General features: G+C 39.7%; 1 protein-coding gene across 1 annotated transcript; it reads left to right on the top strand.

The window, feature by feature from the left end:
* The first annotated feature begins 7,834 nt into the window (after positions 1-7,834).
* On the top strand, positions 7,835-12,573 carry rtn4rl2a (reticulon 4 receptor-like 2 a). Its single transcript, XM_079462370.1, has 3 exons — positions 7,835-8,201; positions 8,793-9,019; positions 9,431-12,573. The coding sequence occupies exons 1-3, from the start codon at positions 8,144-8,146 to the stop codon at positions 10,529-10,531; spliced, it is 1,386 nt and encodes a 461-aa protein (XP_079318496.1). The 5' UTR covers positions 7,835-8,143; the 3' UTR covers positions 10,532-12,573.
* The last annotated feature ends 6,736 nt before the right edge of the window (positions 12,574-19,309 follow it).

Consider the following 19,309-nt stretch of genomic DNA (forward strand, 5'->3'; position numbering starts at 1 on the left):
TACAGTAAGTTTATGCCAATCTGTTCTGGTTATTGGAAAAATGGAAACAGTGCAGTCTTGTGGTAGAGCTGTTAGATCAAGAAAAACGGCTGGTTCCGTTGGTTAAAGGAGCCATTCCCCCTGATGCCAATTTTCAAACTTTAGTTAGTGTGTTAGGTTGCTGTTAGAGCATAAATCATGTCTACAAAATGATAAAGCTCAAAGTTCAATGCCAAGCGAGATATTGTCTTTAACAGAATTCCTTTTCAAGGACTAAAGAGAACGCCTGTAATTGCACTACAGCCCTTTACTTCCCGGGTACATGATGTCACTATTCTGAGTTTTTGGATAACCTGGGTGAGGCTGGAGTAGTGTTTGGTTATCAGAGATTGTAAACATTTAACTGAGCCACGCGCTTAATGACTTTCACTTTCATTACAGTCCGTAATAATACAGTCCAGCTGGTAATAATAAGAATTCAGCTACACACATTCTAAGACTAACAACGGTCAAATATCAGCTTCCACGACTTTAACATCGGGTATAAAAGCTGTTTTGAGTTATACACTGATATTGTGTGTGTGTGTGTGTGTGTGTGTGTGTGTGTGCGCATGCCTCTAAAACACTTATATGAAACATAATCAAAGTTTCGAAAACAGCCAAAGAATGGTACCTTTAGGCACATGTTAGACACCACACCAGCAATTCTGCATGGAAACTAAACTATTATTTAAAATAAAACAAAACACTAAAACATAAGAAAAGCATAACAAAATGTGCTCATTTGGTAGTGCATTGCGTAACAGCTCAAAAGTTGTAAGCTTTATCCCCAGGAAACACGCTTAGTACAAACATGAACATATGAATGCATTGAAAGTCACCTTTGATATTATAATTCAAAAATGTAAATAACTGGAAGATTATTGTTGAAAAACAAGTAAAGAATAAACAGGAAATCACTGTGAACAAGTGTTAAAGTTCAGCGCTGTAATGATCGCATTGACAAATTCTCAAAGAGACACATAAGCATAGTGTAACGTTTCAAGCTGTGCCAATCTCACAATGCTGGCTGTTCCGGCACATACACAAACAGGGTCGTACGGTACTGGCTGTGTCTGTACACAAACACACAAACATCGCACACTTTGCCCTCGGAACACTTGCCCACACACCGATCGCACACAGAAGGCTGTGAGCAAACTATCACTCGCATCCCTCCCTTTGAGTCTAACAAAGAGTCAGTGCAAGCGAGAAGGTGAGGAAGAAAAGAAGGAGTGAGAGAGCGAAAAACAGCATGGCTGAAGAGGACAGCAACGGGAGAAGCAAAGCATTTAGAGAAATAAGAAAAATGTATCAAAGAGAGGAGGAGGAAGAACTGTATAAACATGAAGGGAGAAATGGCAAATGAATGAGATGCCAGTTGAAAAAAAAGTAAAGATTCAACCATAGAAATTAATGCGAAGCCCACCGTGCATTGAAGGTTTTAGGGGATGAATAGCAGGAGCTCAGTAGTGATCATGGATCCTTATCGGCTGAATGGCAGAGGGCTTAAGGAACAGATGGATGAGAAAATAGTTAATGGACTGAAAGATATAGGTCAGTGTTATTCAAGAACTGCAAAAAGAACTATAGGGCAGGGATGTTGATACTGTATACAGAAAACAACAGGTACAGTAATTATAGATGAAGATCTGGAAACTGTAGATGTAGATCATATAGTCTAGATATACCTAGATTAAGACATACATTATATGCTGATACAATTACAATAACATTACATATAATATTGAGAACTTTTCATAACATTGCCATAAAAAACATACTGTATATAAAAAACGTCTATGATGTACCCTTGCTTTCTGCAATGACGTTCTGATTCTTTGCCTACTAGATTTCTTCTTTTTTACAGATATGTGTGAAGGTCTTGTGAAGATAAGATGCTTATTATTCTCAGCATGTCATTTAACAGTGACACAAACCGCATTACACCACATGAACATTTTATTTTCAAAGGCACAGCTAAGTAACATCAATCATTTGAGCACAATGCAAAGCACCTCTATATTTTTGTTTGGTTAATGTCATTGTGTTTTAACCAGCGTTCACCCAGAATTACAATTCTGTCATCCTTTACTCACCCTCTTGTGACTTATTTTCTTCTGCAGATCACAAAATGAGATATTTTGAAGATTTATTGTCCAATTTCAAATATATTGTTTCATTTGAATTATTTTGCTCTGCATTTTTCAGACCTCAAATACTGGAAAGAAAACAAGTTATTATTCACTTTTAAGCTAAACAAAAGTAATATATACATGTTTAGGAAACATCTGTTTTTACTGCGATTTTCTTTTTTATCACAGTTTTCACGTATCGTGTCATGTTGTCAGTCTTTCACAATGCTGTTGGATGACTCTTGAGGTTACATTTTGTTGAAATTTAACAAACACTGGACTGGTATGGCCACAATACATCTAGAAATGCTGATTAAATGAAAATTTCCATATGTGACCCTGCTGGACAAAACCAGTTTTATGGGCAACTTTTCCAAGTTGAGATTTTTACATAAACTGAAAGCTGAAGAAACAAGCTTTTTATTGATGTAGTTTGTTAGGATGGGAAAATATCTGGCGGAGATACAATTATTTAAAACTCTGGAATCTGAGGGTGCAAACATTTTTTTGAATTCTCAAATCAGAGGCACTTGTAGCAGGCCATCCACTCACAAAAAGACAGTTTTTATATATCAAGTGCAGGACATTTACAAAATATCTTCATAAAACATTATCTTTGCTTAATGATTTTTGGCATAAAATAAAAATCAATAAATTTTCCCCGTATAATGTTTTTTTGGCTTTTACTAAAAATGTTCCCTTGCTACTTAAGTTTTGTGGTCCAGGGTCACATATGTTCCGTATGTTCAGATATACAAAATATTCTACAAATTTACAGATATACAAATTTCTATTAAGTTCTATTTAGTTTTAAAACCACAGTATATACAACATAGAGACGTGTGAGCTGTGACAGAAACATTTAGTAAATCAGTATAGAACGTGTACAGCGGATCAGACATGATGATGCTGTTTGAGAGACCGTGAACAAAAATGAGAACCCGAGACAGGAAGTTGGTCTGTTAGGCAGGGACAAAAGAAAGTCAACAATTAAGAAAACACAATGCTTCTGTCAAAGCAGACAGGAAAAGTCTGACAGCTTGTCGCTTTTTTTCGTCTGAAGCGTGACTTGGTCCTTCTATCTAATTATCATTTGCGTTGTCATAGCAGGCTGTGATGTATTAGGCTGAAGAACTTTCCAGTTATCAGTATTAGGGCAATTTGGGTTTGGGTGGCTCTATGACGTTGTTGAAGACGTCTCAGCCGCCTTAGTTCTCTGGTCCAATAGAGAGCTCCCGTTTCTAACGCAGTCACTGCGACTTTGTAATTATTTCTTTTTGTCTTCAAAATAAACCACTCTCATCCAGAAGAATCCCAGCAAAAGGCAGCATCAATTTTCTGCCGAGTCTCTAGAGGACACTTCAGATTGAGTAGCTCGGCAAATGAGTCTGAGATGAGCTTTGTGTAATCAAAGCAATTAAAGCACATTTTCAGAAGGTTTGCTGGAACACACATTTAGAGATGAGTCAATGACTCAAAGCAACTATACAAGCCAATCCAACTGAGACTTCTTATAATTTTTGCCTTAGAAGCTGGGATGCATTCTCTGTAGTGCCAGAGAAGTCATCAATAATGTTGTCCGATTTTCCAGCAAGAGATGAAGTCTAAGTTCTAGATGTGAGTGTGTGCTACTGTAAATTCTCCTTTTCGTTTTTTAACAGTTACTGTTACTGTTCTTTAGTTCAGTTTCATATACCTGAAGTCACTCTTTAATGTAATTATAAATGAATCATTTTAATCATATCACTGACTGTACACACTTACTTTTAAAAAGAAATGTCCACCACATATACATATTTGTTTTGCTTTATCGCCTATTTTTATAGAATTACTGAACATTTTGACCTCACACTGTAGTTTTTCACAAACCACATGAAAGGGAAGGGGGTATATTCAGGCATATGTAAATATTCAGGATTACTTGCAAAAAATCATAGACAGGTGAGTTTAATTTAGAACTAAAAAGCTCTGTGCTAAAAGTGAATTTCATTAAAAAACGAAATGTGAGCCTGTCCGTAAAACCCAGGCTAAACTCGTAATGTAGTTCTGAGATAACACGCATCAACGTTATATTTCAATCTTTGATATGATCGCTCATTTTTTTCTCACAGAATTTTTTTACACTCTGTAGAATGATTTTATCTAGAAAAATGTATACCACAAAGAATATGCGGGGTCACAGATAACCTCAAAATGACCACAAAGGGACTTAAAGTGATAGTTTACCCAAAAACGAACATTTTGTCATCATGTGCTCACCCTCTTGTGATTTCAAACCTTTATGACTTTATGACGCACAAAATATATTTTGAAGAAACAGCACTGGCCCCCATTCACTTCCATTGCACGGAACAATGCAAACAATGCAAGTGGATGGGGGCCAGTTAACAACATCCCTCAAAAAATCTTCTTTTGTGATCTGCGCAAAGAAAGTCACATATTCGAAAGAAAAAAACTGCGAGCAAATGATGACAGAATTTGTATTTATGGGTGAATTTTAAAGCCATAACTCTCATCTCTTTGAAAACAGTTTACCTTGTAATTTTTTTTTTAAAACACATCTTGACAAGACATGTTCGGCTCTATTCAATGCACATACACATAACAGATTTCTAAGTTCTTAACACATACAGGCTGAATATTTCATGAATATTTATTCAACAAATAGATGGCTGTAGGTGTGATGACAGTTTACGCTAACATGTACAGCTCCTGATGTTAACACATCAGAATTTCAAGAAAATATGTTAGCGGAACTTATCACATGCATGAATTAAGGTCCAAGAAGCATACAATAACAATAAAGCAATGCACAATATTAATTAAGATATGACCTAGATATGAGGCACACAGAACGAAAGACTCAAAAGTTACATCACTTCTCTGGCCCTTAAGATACAAGCAGCTAGAGAGAAACACATCAGAAAGCATTGGCCAAAGAAAGAAATAATGAGGGAGAGAGAGAAAGTGGAGACTACGGAGGTACTGTACCGTGGGGGATTTTAACATTTGATTGTGGTTGTGCGTCATTAGATTCTCCTGCAACCCGATTATGGGCAGAAATACAGAGTGTCGGCGTATGAGGATAGGTGCATTACATATTCAGCATTATATAACCTTCCCCATTGACTTATATTGTATGGACATAAAACCAATTCAAGTCAATGGGGACCAATGGTTTTCTGTTACCATCATTTCTCAAAATAGCTTCTTTCTGTTCTTCAGAAGAAAGGAAGTCATACAGGTTTAAGATGGATGGCATGTGAATAATGACAGAATTTCCATCTTGAAGGTAAACTATCCCTGTAATCTCACAGGTAATCTCACAGCGACAATCCTCACCTGCACCGCCTTGAGGGCGGAGCTTTCCGTGGCCTGGAGAAGCTTCAGATCCTCCACATGCATCGCTGCCGTCTGGCTGCCCTTCCCCATAATTTAATTATCTTTCAGTAATTATTTGTTGATCTTGTAGATCCAAAATTAGAGTCCAGTTTCACTAGATCTCTCTCAGTCAGGAACTTATTAAATCTGAAAATATGATTATATGAGTAAATACTTTAAATCAACCGATACAGAGATAGAGACAGCAGCAGGAGACGAAGTGCATGATTCAGAACAAAGACATGTAAACGATTTGGAACAACTCAAAGGTGAGTAAATGACAGAATGTTCCTAAAAATCTGAATTATTTACAATATTATCAAGTGTAAATTTAAGGCAGTAAATCATCGGTAATCATTTATCTTAACATCTCAATTATTGATAAAACCGGTATGTCACACCACTAGTACAAATGTACATAAGCGAAACTTACAGTATGTTGAAGCATTCATTTTAAGTTATCACTTTCTAGACAAACTTTGTGTGTGTAATGTTCTCGCAACTTTGAGTTTGGATTTAAATGGTCATAAGATGAGTTTAAACATTGGTGATAACACACAGACCAATATAATGTCAAAACATAACTTAACTGCATAAACTGAAAAAATATATTATTTATTAGGTGCAGACTCTTAAACTTGTAATGTGACTTTTGTGGTTATAGAAACATTATTTTGAAACATTTTTAACCCTGACCCCCGAAACCCCGAAACTACAGATGTTCATGACGCAGTCTCTAAACTTACCAGTGCTGTTTTTATTCTGATATCTCTCTGCAACAGGGCAAAGTACATCTGTCATTGTATGTGGGCCGCCACTGTTGAGCACTCCCTTAGGGCACTACAAAGCCACTCTTGGAACACTAGATGGCATACAGCTTTAATGCATTAGGCTGCCGGCCCGCATTCTCATCAAGTTTTGCATACAACTTCTCTCTAAGTGCAGTCCCTACTCCTCTTGTTCCACCATCCATGAGTCATGTGCCATTCGTTCCCGTATTTCAATTCCTTAAACTCCTCCCTTCACTCCGTACTTCCTCTTGTGTTCCATACTGGTCTTTTCCGTCCCCCGTCATTCTTTTGTTACGCTTCTTTTTGCTCATGTCACACACGTCTGTACCACGACTGACATGCTGTCAGTCATGTCTTATGCACGGCTGCCTGTTGTCGATAGGGTAATATACATGAGACATGAAAACCCTCGCACAAGCTCACATTCCCAGCTGGTAAGTGTAGGTGGAGCAGGGAATGCCTGTTTGCAGTCATCCTGTGTTGTTGTGTAGGTGGAGAGGGAGGGAGAAAAAGAAAGAGGTGTCTAGAACATGAGTAAATGAACGAGGTGCTAAATAACAACATGGACATCCTCGGGTCCTCCGTCTTTCGATTCGTCAGTCTGTCTTAACCTGTTAGTAGTAACCTGTAGTGTTTGGAGAGGAATGGTGTTGTGTGGTAATAAAGCATCTTCTTCAGACTTCAAGTTATTGTGTAATTGTCACAACATGTAAATAGTAATATTAATCCAAACTTTCAGCCACCCCCGAAACAAACAGCGTAAACAAAGAACCTTTACAGGAGGTGAAAAACAATTGTTCGTTTCAATAAATAAAAAGTTATTCTCTTCTTCTGTATGGTGACCCCTGGTTACAAGCCGTATAGTGCCAGCTATAAACCAAACATTTAGGAAAATTCAACATTTTATTATTATAGGCAAAGCAATGTTTTGTTTACCATAGTTTTAATGCAAATATCATTGGTTATTAAGGTTTTATACAAATTAAACGAAAAACTAGTTACTATAGTTAAACCATGGTTACTTTTTAAAAGGAAGACAGACCTGGTTAAACATTCTTAGCTAAGAGTTTAACTCAAGGTTCAGTCCACACCCAGGAAGCTGCCCATAACGATGCTGTTAGGATTGTGCGTTCTTGGTGTTGGCTGATCTGTAGTTACTTCTCTCCTGATAGTTCATATGCCATTTACTACATTCTTTAGTCATTCAAATCCCCGATTATCTCATTGTTCAAACTTCAAATGTCTATATTTTAAATCATGACTTATGAGTCTCTAGAGCATAATTCTCTTCTGCAAACAATGCACCTTGTTTCAATGTGGATTCTCATTTATAATGCGGAGGAAAAATTCCAGAGGGACACCGGCTTGAAAGCCAAGAAACGAGCTGTGTGACTGTTTCATGTGCCTCGTGCACTACTCCTCGCCTGTTCTCCGTTCAGTCATTACCGGGCGCCGTGCCCGCGCTCCCCCGCCCTTTCCATACTGCGTCTCCACGTTCGTGGTCCTATAACGTAACTCTGAGCTAAGACGTCTGACTTCCTCGGTCCAAACTGGTACAAGAAAGCCCTCCCCTACTCTCTCCGCCCCGCCTTTTCCGTTTGCCACCCTCGCTTGGGCTTGACCCGACTAGTGACGTAGGAGAGATTCCGTGTGCCCACAGCCGTAGGCGCACGCGGCGCTCGGGTATATATTGGGCCTGGGACCCATCATTCGGCACTCTCTCAGTCGCTCCGACTCGGGAACCAGAGCATCAGCGGAGATAGCAGGGAATCAGTGGCTTTACTCCTCAGGCTAACTCGCTTTCGGCTTTGGTTCGGAATGGAAACATCAACTTTTACGCGGAGCCAACGCAGCTCCTTTGCGCACAACTTTAAGAGTGAGTTATTGCTTCTTATTTGTTCATATTCTGTCTGAGTCTGTGTTAGATGGTCTGTTGCGTTTTCAAAGTGTTTTAAGTATTGAAAATATTTTCCTTTGAAGTAGTTTAATGTTAATTATGATTACGGTTCTGAAGAACGTGCTTGGTTTTACGCATTAACAGTTGGTGAGCATGCCTTTGATTTTTGCTGCTTGAGATGTTGTAAATTAGTATTTACGGGTTAACATATGAATATTTTGTATATTACAAACGTATAACTAAAGTTTGCAGGCTTAATTTACTTTCAAAGAGAACGATAAAGATGGCTAGTAGACATCGGTGCAACTGTTTTTCGTTTTTCAAAATTATTATTGCATGTGTTCTGCATTTATTATTGTGTTACATTTTTTATATTTATTTGCTAACATGATAACAAAATATTGTTGAATGTAACAAAATATGATGACAAAATATTGTTAAATGTCGGTCGACTGAACCGTAATGGTTTTAGCAGGAAAGCTTACATACAGCTCCCGTTTAGACATGCGCTTTAGCCAATACAAAATACTTGGTGATGTGACGTGCAACGTCTCTATCTCTTTTCGTCAGGCGCTCTCTCGCTCTGGCTGGTTGTCTGGCTGGTCGTGGTAAAACCCGTGCCTGCGCAGAACTGCCCTCACCGGTGCGTGTGTTACCCGACCCCCATGACAGTGAGCTGCCAGGCGCAGAACTTCACCATCGTGCCCACCGGCATGCCCTACGAATCCCAGCGCGTTTTTCTGCAGAACAACCGCATCACTGAACTGAGAGTGGGGTCTTTTGCTTTTGGCACACAGGTGAGAACGTGTATTTATGTAAATGTGTTTAAACATACAATCTTAATAATTACAAATATAGTTGAGAGGATAATTATGATGCAATTATGAGATTTAGTAGGCTGCTTATGAGTTGTTAAGTATGGAAATGTCAACTGTACATCTTCTAATTATATTGTTTATTCTTTTCCGACGTCCAATGTTTTCCACCTCTTGCTTCATACTACTTCATTTCTTTTTCACTTTTCACTTTTCACTTTTCACTTTTCACTTTTCACTCTTCTCTTCTCTTCTCTTCTCTTCTCTTCTCTTCTCTTCTCTTCTCTTCTCTTCTCTTCTCTTCTCTTCTCTTCTCTTCTCTTCTCTTCTCTTCTCTTCTCTTCTCTACTCTACTCTACTCTACTCTACTCTACTTCAATTCATACCATTCAGGTGTTGTGGCTCTTCTCCAACAACATAACCTGGATTGAAGCTGGTTCATTCAGCGAGCTCCGTGATCTGGAGGAGCTCGACCTGGGCGATAATCCTCACATGCACCGCCTTGAGGGCGGAGCTTTCCGTGGCCTGGAGAAGCTCCAGAGCCTCCACATGCATCGCTGCCGTCTGGCTGCCCTTCCCCATGACATCTTTCACAAGCTCTACAGCCTGCAGTTCCTCTACTTGCAGGAGAACCAGCTCCACTTCATCCAGGATGATCTCTTTGCTGACCTGATCAACCTCAGCCAGCTCTTCCTTCACGGCAACCGCATCCGCACCCTGTCCGAGAATGTGTTCCGTGGTCTGGTGAACCTTGACCGTTTGCTTATCCACGACAACAGGGTCCGTCAGGTCAACCGTCGTGCTTTTCGTGACCTGGGCAGGCTGACCATGCTCTTTCTCTTCAACAACTCCCTGGCAGAGCTGCCCGGTCAGGCCATGCGTGACATCGACTCCATCGAGTTCCTGCGGCTGAACAACAACCCCTGGGCATGCGGCTGCGAGGCTCGCCCCCTCTGGGAGTTCTTCCGAGGTGCCCGTGTATCCAGCTCTGATGTGATGTGCGCTTCCCCCGCTACTCGTCGTGGACAGGACCTACGCTTCCTGAGGGAGATGGACTTCGCCCTGTGCCCATTTCCCGACCCTGGCTCCCTCACCGGCAGCACCACCACCACCTTCAGCACCAAGACCCGCTGGTGGTTCTCCAAGCATAAGCCAGTCAGCAGCTCTAAGGGCATCTTCGAGAAGAGCTCCGAGACCAAGGCGCACCCCTTCACTGCAGGAAAATCTCAACATCCCTCCATCACTTCCACATCCACAAAGTACGAGCTCGGGGAGGAAGAGGCTTTACTCCCAAAGCTTGACCCGGAAGAGTACTGGGCCAACTATGGAAACGAAGATGCAGGCGTCACCTCCCTACGCTGCTTTGAGCTCGATTGCCCCCCTGAATTTGACTCTCTGCCACCCTCCTCTTCTTCTTCTCGCTCTTCGTCTTCTGTCCTCTTGCTGCTCTCCATGTCTGTCTTGACTGTGTGCACCCATCTCCTCTTTGGTTGAATCTATCCATCTCCAAGAACCCTCACCCCTCTAATTTTTCTCCTCTCTGGAGGAGAAAAAGTCCGGTTTTACTCAAATTGACTTCAATGCCTTGATTCCTGTTTACTATCAGCATCACCTGTATCTTTGTTCTGTTCAGTTTGAGCCTCTAGTTCTTTGCATCTAGAGGGCACTACTACTGATGTAGGATACAGTGGGTAAACAAGGGAACGCAGGGCAGCGGAGGAAAGTTCATAGAGCTTGGTTAGCGAAGCTGATACGCTGTCCTTCTTTTTTTGAGGGAATGGGTATTCGAAGCAATCTCTGTCAGTCAGTGCAGACAGAGGATACGGATTTCCATCTTAGGTTTATGTACAATATTTGTATGCTTCTAACTTTTTAGTCACTCTAAGTGCTTCTATGATAGTTGTAACTATAGCTTGTGATGTCACTTCGACACCCTCTAACTTTAAGGCTGTCATGGCTTAATCCACAGTCCCATTCTAGAGCACTGTTTATGCCTCAGTTGCTAACAAATGGCATTATGAGCAAAGCGCTTGGATCCATTTTGTTTTGAGTGCAGTGACTGAATGTACGATTTTATTTAACTGTAGTCTCAAATACAGGGCTACGTGAGAAGGAAAGGAATACAGGGGCAGAGCAAGTAAAGCACAATGGATTGAGCAACTTGAAAGGTTGCAAACAGCCAGAGAGTGCGCGAAAGCATGCAAGAGAAAAGAGCTAGAGAATACGCGCGACAGAAGGCGAAATACATTGTATTACATCACTCACCAGCTATGACAGCAATTATCACTTGTGTAAATATGACATGCTGGCAGAGGGAGCTGTAAATAGCGCTGTGAAAGGCCTTATGTTTGTCACTGTTCTGATTGGCCATGAATGTCACTGTGAGTAATGTCAGTTGTGATGATATTTCTATGGCCAGTGCATGGAAAGATCAATCAATGGCAGATGAGTGAGTAAATGTCTATTTTTGTTTTTTACATAGATTCACTAAGTCTTTCCAAAATTTCCTTGTTCATTATTCCAAATTCATGGAATTAGCTGAATGTCGGCATATTCTACTGATTCCCATTTGTCATATTCTCAATACAACATAAGAAATAATAATTGGCATTGTTGTAAAACTGAAAAGTATACAATAGCGAGACTAATGAAGGACTCCTTAGATGTGACAGATTGGTTGACATTGTGAAAATTGTCTCCCATTGGTCATGGGAGCTGAAGCAATAATGGACATCTTCGAACTGCTTTCAAACCTGTCCTAACATGGTCTCTCTCTCCAAGTTAACCTTTCCTTACCTTGCCTTTTCCTCCTCTTTCTAACTAAAGAGATGGAGAGCAATAAGAAGATGTGACAGGGCTATCGAGAAAAAACGTTTTGAAAAACTGAGAGGGCAAGGACGAGAGAGAGATAGAGAGAGAGAGAGAGAGAGAAAAGGACAAGAGAAAGGCAGGGGAGGTTGTGGGTGGTAGAGAGTAAGAAAACGACGATAAAGATTGGACATGTGTAAAGAAAAATGCAGAAAATTTCCTCCTCAGACAGAAGATGTGTTTAGTAATAATACAGGCAAAACTTAAAATATGTTTTTGTCTCACCTTTTAATTCCGGCGGTCAAGTAATGATAGAAAATTGCATAACGCAGCCTGATCCTTGCTTTCAGTTCCAATTGTTCCTATTGTTAATTCTAGCAATATCCTATCCGATGTTTACCATTTAATATTTCAAAAGCAATTAATATCGCCATCTTTCTCCACAGGTTTTATATGTTCCCTGGCACATTTATGTCTTATTTGACGTTTTGTTTATGTAGATATAAGCTGGACGGGTAAGGTCAAACTGCCTTGAGGTGCTCTCGAGTGACCATATTTGTGAGGTCACTCCTAGATGACCAAAGCATTAGTTATACCTTTTTACCCAGAATGTATGGATTCTCACTTGAATGTAAGAATGTAAAAGAATGAGCTGTTGAATGTTTTCTTTAAAAAAAAATGCTGGACAAAAAGCATGACAAAAGAATAAAGTCTTATCTAAGAAACATATTTAGTGTGGGCGTACTTTCTATGTTCATCCAACAACAAAGGTTTAACAGTAAAATACATGTACTCTCTTTCTCTCTCTCTCTCTCTCTCTCTCTCTCTCTCTCTCTCTCTCTCTCTCTCTCTCTCTCTCTCTCTCTCTCTCTCTCTCTCAGTCTGACCTCTCCTGACACAGACAGACAGACAGACAAACACACAGGTGGCTCAGAGACACTATTCCCCCTTTGTTGTGTACAAAGTTCTTTGAAATAGATATCACTCACTAACAAACAGTTACCATGCAACCACACTGGACGTCATTCAGAGTTCTAAACACTCAGATTTTGAACATGCGTATGTGCACGGTTAGGTATTCACTGGCCAACGCAAGTAAATGCTCCCCTGAGGAACGAATAAAGATGCAACAAGATGGTTTTATTGGAAAAAGTATGCACAAAGATCTCCGACAGAGACTTCAAATTGCTTTTTGAATGATTTCAGGAATCTATAAATGCATTTGTGTCTTGATGTAGCTTCTTTCTTTCTTTCTCTTTCTTTCTTTCTTTTTTCTTTCTTTCTTTCTATCTCCTTGAGTAAGAAATACGAAAGATTAGCAGATGGCTCTCACTGAAAGAGCAACTTGATGACGAAAGCTTGCTTCAGTCTCCCAGCATGTGCAAAGGCAGGCTGTGCTTAACACAGATAGACACACACATACATGCGAGTCCCGCTGAGAGGCTCAAGGGCTCTTTCTTTTAATTCCACTGTAAATGTTTCATGAAAACTAGAAATCTTCTTAAGACCCCCCAACTGCTGTATCCTTTACCATCCAATGCAAACTTAAACCTAACCGATTTTGAATTCAATAGATTAATGTGATGTTAACCAGATTTGCAGCAAGGTTTGCATCTGACAGACACATTTTTTTGTCATTTAACTAGTCAACCAACCAATGAATCAATAAGTTACATCTTGGGTTACAACGATAAATGGCCAACTGTAATGTGTGAGGTTATTTTATTAATCAACACGTGCAATGCATGACATGTGCATACTGAAGCCCCATTGGACGGATAGAGCTGCTTGCATCATCTCGCATCATCTCACATCATCCCACCCACCATCTGCGTGCCCATTGGCTGTCGGCCATGCCGCTCAACAATGAGACACAATGAATTGGCTGGAAACCAAGGGGGAGCGACCACGTCAATATCACGGCAGGCTGTGGATTGTTGAAAATGAACGAAGATATGGAATGAATCATTAAACTGAATGAATGGGGGGAATATGGGTGAGAAACTGAAGACGCAACTTTGTTTGCCGGAAATTGCTCATCACAGTGAGCTGCTTAGAAGTGATAACAATCGCCTCCATGGGAAACAAATGTCAATTTACATAAGGTCAATAGTACATTTCGACACATACAGCAGCAAAAAAACACACATTTTCTTTTTTACACATACAATTACAAACTCCTACACACCAAAGCCCCATCACCAGCTGGTGTGGATGTTACCCTGCTGTGTTATAGTGGGTTTATATTACCAATATTTTTATAATAATCCTTCATCTCTGTCTGCAGTTCAGCACGGCTCCACTTTGCTCAAAATATTAATTACACATTCTCTCTTTTTGCATCTTTTTCTGTCTTTCCGCTACGTTTGTCGTCATCTGAGTCTCTCTCATCCCTCCCTCACCTTTCTCGCTCATGTTTCTCACATTCTCCAGCTCCACTTGACGTCATGAGCATCATACATTTCCTTTCTTTCACAAGTCTTCCCTTTTATCTCTTTTCTTCTGTATTTTGTGTTCAATAACAGGTGCCAGGACTGTAGTACTTTGTTGAATAATGAGATCATTATTTGATTTAAAGGCTCAGCTTTTGATGAAGTCCTCATTATTAGTGAGAATGGTGGATGAATGATAAGAATAAACAGTGGCCAATCTGTGTGGGTGTTTAAGATCTTCCAAAACTTCCCTGCTGTCAGGCGTGCAGATGGCACTAGGGACGGGGGACATGACTCCCTTAGATTCATAGTGACCCGATCCGCCCCTCACGGCCCTACGAAAGGTCGAAAAGCATCTGTAAAATTGAGGATTAATCAGGGTTTCCGCTAGGTTCATTAGCCTAAATAGGGGGGCCGGACAGGCCCGCCACTCCTTAATTTTTTGGCCGTCACTGCTTTAGAATCGGGTCGGCCACCAACGTTTACGTTCTCTGTGCTCTCTGGGTGCTGCTGCTAGCCTGCTACGACCTCCAACTCCTGATCCCACCCCCGGGGTCCTATGAGGAGCTCTTAGCTGCCTCAGTTGTGCCTGTAGTAGCAGTAACCATAGTGATCAAATGCCATTGTTTATGACTGAGCTGGTAATTTTTCTGGACTGAAAAAAATTGACTACTGCCACGTAAAGGCAACCAGAGACAAGAAATAATCAACATGTTTTTTCAAAAACCAAACAATGTAAGTATCCTTCCTATGCCTGTTGACTTTTCTCAGATGTGGATTCGTTTTGTTATTCATTTGTATAGCTAGTCTTTTGCACTTAGCAAACACAGCAAAACACGGATAGCAATAGTGAGTGGTGGTGAGTGGACAGAGGCAAATAGCGAATTCACACAAAAAGAATGGTTGTATAAATCAAACAATTTATCAACAAGAAACAAGGTTTAATCTGGACTTCCAAGGCTAAATTAGGGTCCTGGCATAACATTATCATCTAACCCAATGTACTGTATAGGTTGACTGAGGTAAATTTACTGATTTATGTTAAAATGTTTAAATAAAACATATTTTGCAGAAGGCATGAAGTTTTGTGATTGGCATACTAGACAAATACCAGTTTGATCATGCGCCCCTGCCTGCTATTAAACAGCTTAATTCTTACCATTCTTTTGAATGGTTTGTGCACCTTCTGATAGTCTGGTAATGAAACCAGCTGGTCACTTGCTTTGAAAGATCAGCAAACTGTAATTCTCATCACGGATTCCTCCAAACTCAGACAAACCAAGTGTTCATCACAAATGTTTCTGACGTGGTTTGAATGTGCTTTGAGCACCACAACCCGCACATATCCCTTCACATAAATGATGGAGAGGCAGAGGTTGACGTGCAGACTTCAAAGGGAATGAAAAGCCAGAAAAGAGACATTAACAGAGACATCAGCGCCGCCGAAATAGAGTGTGAAACAGCGAATAAAATGCAGAGAGTGAGTGGAGATGTGAGATGTTTGAGTCACATTCTTGGCAGATTCCGGCGCCATAGACATTTGGAGAGTTTATGAATTGCGCATGCAAAAGTCACACACTTTGCGAGGGCGCACGCACACACACACACACACACACACACACACTCATTTAGCTCTAATCACACATTCTTCGAGGACTGCACTCGTCCCGCGGTGAGGCAGACGTTTTTTAAATGGAGTGCGTCATCGCTTTCGACGGTGGACCGGGGAGAGTTCACGTGCCTCTGCCACCTGCAAAGCTGCCGCCCGATTGACTAAGAAACATTTTTTATGTGGAGCTCAAAGCCAAGATGTTTACTGGTTAAATGTGTCAGATGAAGTGGACTAGGCCATTGCACTTTCAGCTATTTGTGTTTACTTATTTGCTTTGAAAACTTGGCACAGGCACTAGTCTGCCCTTTTGCTGGTTAAAAAGTAATATGCTATTTCTATAATGTGGCTAAAATAGTTCATGTTGATCAGCAGGAATGGGGTAACTTGTTCTGTTTTTAGCTGTTGAGAGAGACATTTGCCAGATTTTAGGCTCAGAGATTTGGCTGTACGGGCCATAATCTCTTGCAGAAGGAGGGTGTCAGTGTGTGTCTATTTGAAGAGTTTGGTTCGAAAATGAGATAACTCATTTTTTAAATCATGTTAACATGGATTTATTGTGTGACAGCAGTCATTGTGTTAGTTAGCTGTATTTTGTTTAGTTATTATGGCTCAAAACTATTTTAACTATTTTGAAAAGGTTTTCTCATTTTGGAACCAAACTCTTCATTTGTGTGAGCATTGAAGGCAGTGGAACGTTACTGGTGTCACATGAGTATCTGAGTGCATGCATGTGAAGTTGACATGATAGCAGTGCAGTAGTCAAAGACAGCAGAGGAAGGATAGATAGCTGAAACATATAGACTGAAACTAAAGGAATGGAAAATAAAAGCCAATAATCTTTAGTAATAATTAGTACTGTAGTTGCTTTACATAGTTTGTATTTATTTACATGAAAAAACAAAAGCCAAAATAGAGTTGTTCATGTTATAAGTTTTTTTTATGTCACCGCTATCCTTCCAAAACTTCGGATCTCCAAATTCGAAAAACACTGCACAATTTTTCACAATTCTGTTTTGACAAAGCTGACAAGCACTTTTAAATACAAATTTTTTTGAAAGTTGAAAAACCCATTGATCAATAAATTATTTACGGCAAAAATATGGAACTAAATATCCACAAAATATGGAGATTTACATTTACCAGACACTTTTATCCAGAGCAACTTACATTGCATGATTGTACTATTTGTTTCTGATTATGTGCAATCCCCTGGGATCAAAGACCTTGGCATAAGGTTTGAAAAAAAAGAGAATCAAAAGAGCATACAAAGAGAATGAACGGATAATAAAGCAAACAACATTAAAAGTCCTGTAAAAACACCTGCAATTTTCTGGAATTTCGTATTACGTGAAAACACAGTAATAGACTGTGAAATTACATGTTTTTTTTCATTAGATAAACGACATTGGCTACAATATTATCAGTTATTCGTTAATCCTCTCATTTTGATGACAGCAGTCAGTCTCCTGCTTTGACTCAATAAGCATTGCTTATATGGTGTAATATTTTGCCAAGCTGAGCTTCAGTTTACACCCAAATCACTATACACAACATGCCTAAAAATTTCTAATACATTTTTAAAGGGTGAAAGACATGACTTTTGGTCACTTATGTCACAACACACAAACTTTCCAATATGCTGTATTTCATATTAGATACACTATAATTTCACATTTGTGTTATTTGTCAATATGTGTTTCATTACTCTCTACTACATAGAAAAAACACGTGGCACACACAAGTCCCAGCTAATATTTAAGGGCTGTGTCCACTGCTGTTGGTGATAATCGACAGTGGTTCTAATAGCACTCTTTAGCGCTGTTTTTCATGAGAATATGAGAATAAAAGTCCAGTGACGATTTTCCCAGTTTTTGCTTTCCAACCCCGCCCACACCACAGTATTAATACATTTTCACCAGATAGTGTTTGACGAAAGAGATGAACGAATTTGTCAATAAGCGTCATCCCTTTATTCTCTTCTTGCCAGCCCCTCGATTCTCTGCAGGGGAGTCAGACATGCTCAGACCCCAGAGGCACCCACCTATACAGCTTTATTCTTGCTTTGAATCCTTGGAGCTGTAATTACAAATATAACCCATTGCTCAAGTCTGTGCATTGTTCAAATTTTATTCAAGACTTTTCATCAGCTGTTGTTTATTATATTTTATTATCAGCTGTAGTGAATAATAAATGACCGATTGATCATGTTGGATATGATAAACGTGATCTGTACATTTTAGTCTTTGCTACTGAGTGCTTCCCTGTAAAATCATGTCTTCTTCCTGCTTTCCTTATAAAGTCGTTCGGTTTTACATCTTCCTCCACTAATGCAGTTTGCCTTTCTCTGCATCAGCTTGTCTACGTCCTCCCTGCTGCTGTTTTCGTCATTCTATTCTTTTGTTGTAACTCGTGCCTCTTCTCCTTCTCCGCCCTTTCTCATCTTGTCTCACCCTCTTCAAACTCTCTTGCTCTTTGTTCGACTTCCCGCTTCAGCCTATTTTTGCTCCCATTTGTCTCAGCAGTGCGTAGAAGGAACTCGGCGAATCAAAAATAAACCAGGACAGATGCAGTGTTGTGCTCTGGGACTCTCACAGATCCCATATCATCCCTCTCAAGATGGCCGCCGATTATGAGTCATTCACTGCCTCTCTCCATTTATCTGCCTTGCTGCGGGTGTGCTTTAAAAGATCTCTCTTCTTCTGCTCTCTTTAGTTATACAGTCTAAAGATATATGACATAAATGCTCTTTGATGTATAGAAATGCCAACAAACAGAATGATACAGACAGATGAACAGACCGACGAAAACAAAAAAATGGATACATTCATTTGGACAATACATATATAAACACCCAAATCATGAGAGAAAGCTGTTATTTAATGGCAACTGTTTAGGAAAAGGAGATGAAGTAACAGCTTGGCCTTCTAATTCTGGAGGCATGCATTTTCTATGTGCTTTTAGTGCCCTCTAAAGGTGAACATTTGCAAAAGAATGCATTGAGAAAGATATTTCCTATTTATTTGTATTCACATAGTTAATTTGTAACTAAATCTATGGGGATATCTCTATTTACAATCTTTCTGAAACATAGGTGTATTGTGAGGCTATATTAATGCTTAAATTCTATTGGCAGGATTTCTTGAAATACCAATAAAATTATTCACAGGTGGAATGTTCATTTAATAATAATATTTGATTTTGGAACTACTGGGCTCCTTTTACACGCAGATTTGTATGTGGTTGTACCCTTAAACAACATGAAATGTACATTCTAGCCACGAGGGGGCGGAAATGTGCAAACGTTGTTAATGTATTTCCTAAGTTTAAACTACTGTAAGAGAAAGTGGAACAGGTGAAAACAACGAGCAAAATTAAAAGTGTACTTATTTTTATATTGATATTATTACATAAATGTTATAC

Source organism: Barbatula barbatula (assembly GCF_947034865.1).
Source record: "Barbatula barbatula genome assembly, chromosome: 8".
NCBI lineage: Eukaryota > Metazoa > Chordata > Actinopteri > Cypriniformes > Nemacheilidae > Barbatula > Barbatula barbatula.

Coding starts and splice junctions, on each gene's coding strand:
- rtn4rl2a (XM_079462370.1), top strand. CDS start 8,144: ATGGAAACATCAACTTTTACGCGGAGCCAACGCAGCTCCTTTGCGCAC. Junction 8,202..8,792: donor CTTTGCGCACAACTTTAAGA/GTGAGTTATTGC, acceptor TCTTTTCGTCAG/GCGCTCTCTCGCTCTGGCTG. Junction 9,020..9,430: donor CTTTTGCTTTTGGCACACAG/GTGAGAACGTGT, acceptor CATACCATTCAG/GTGTTGTGGCTCTTCTCCAA.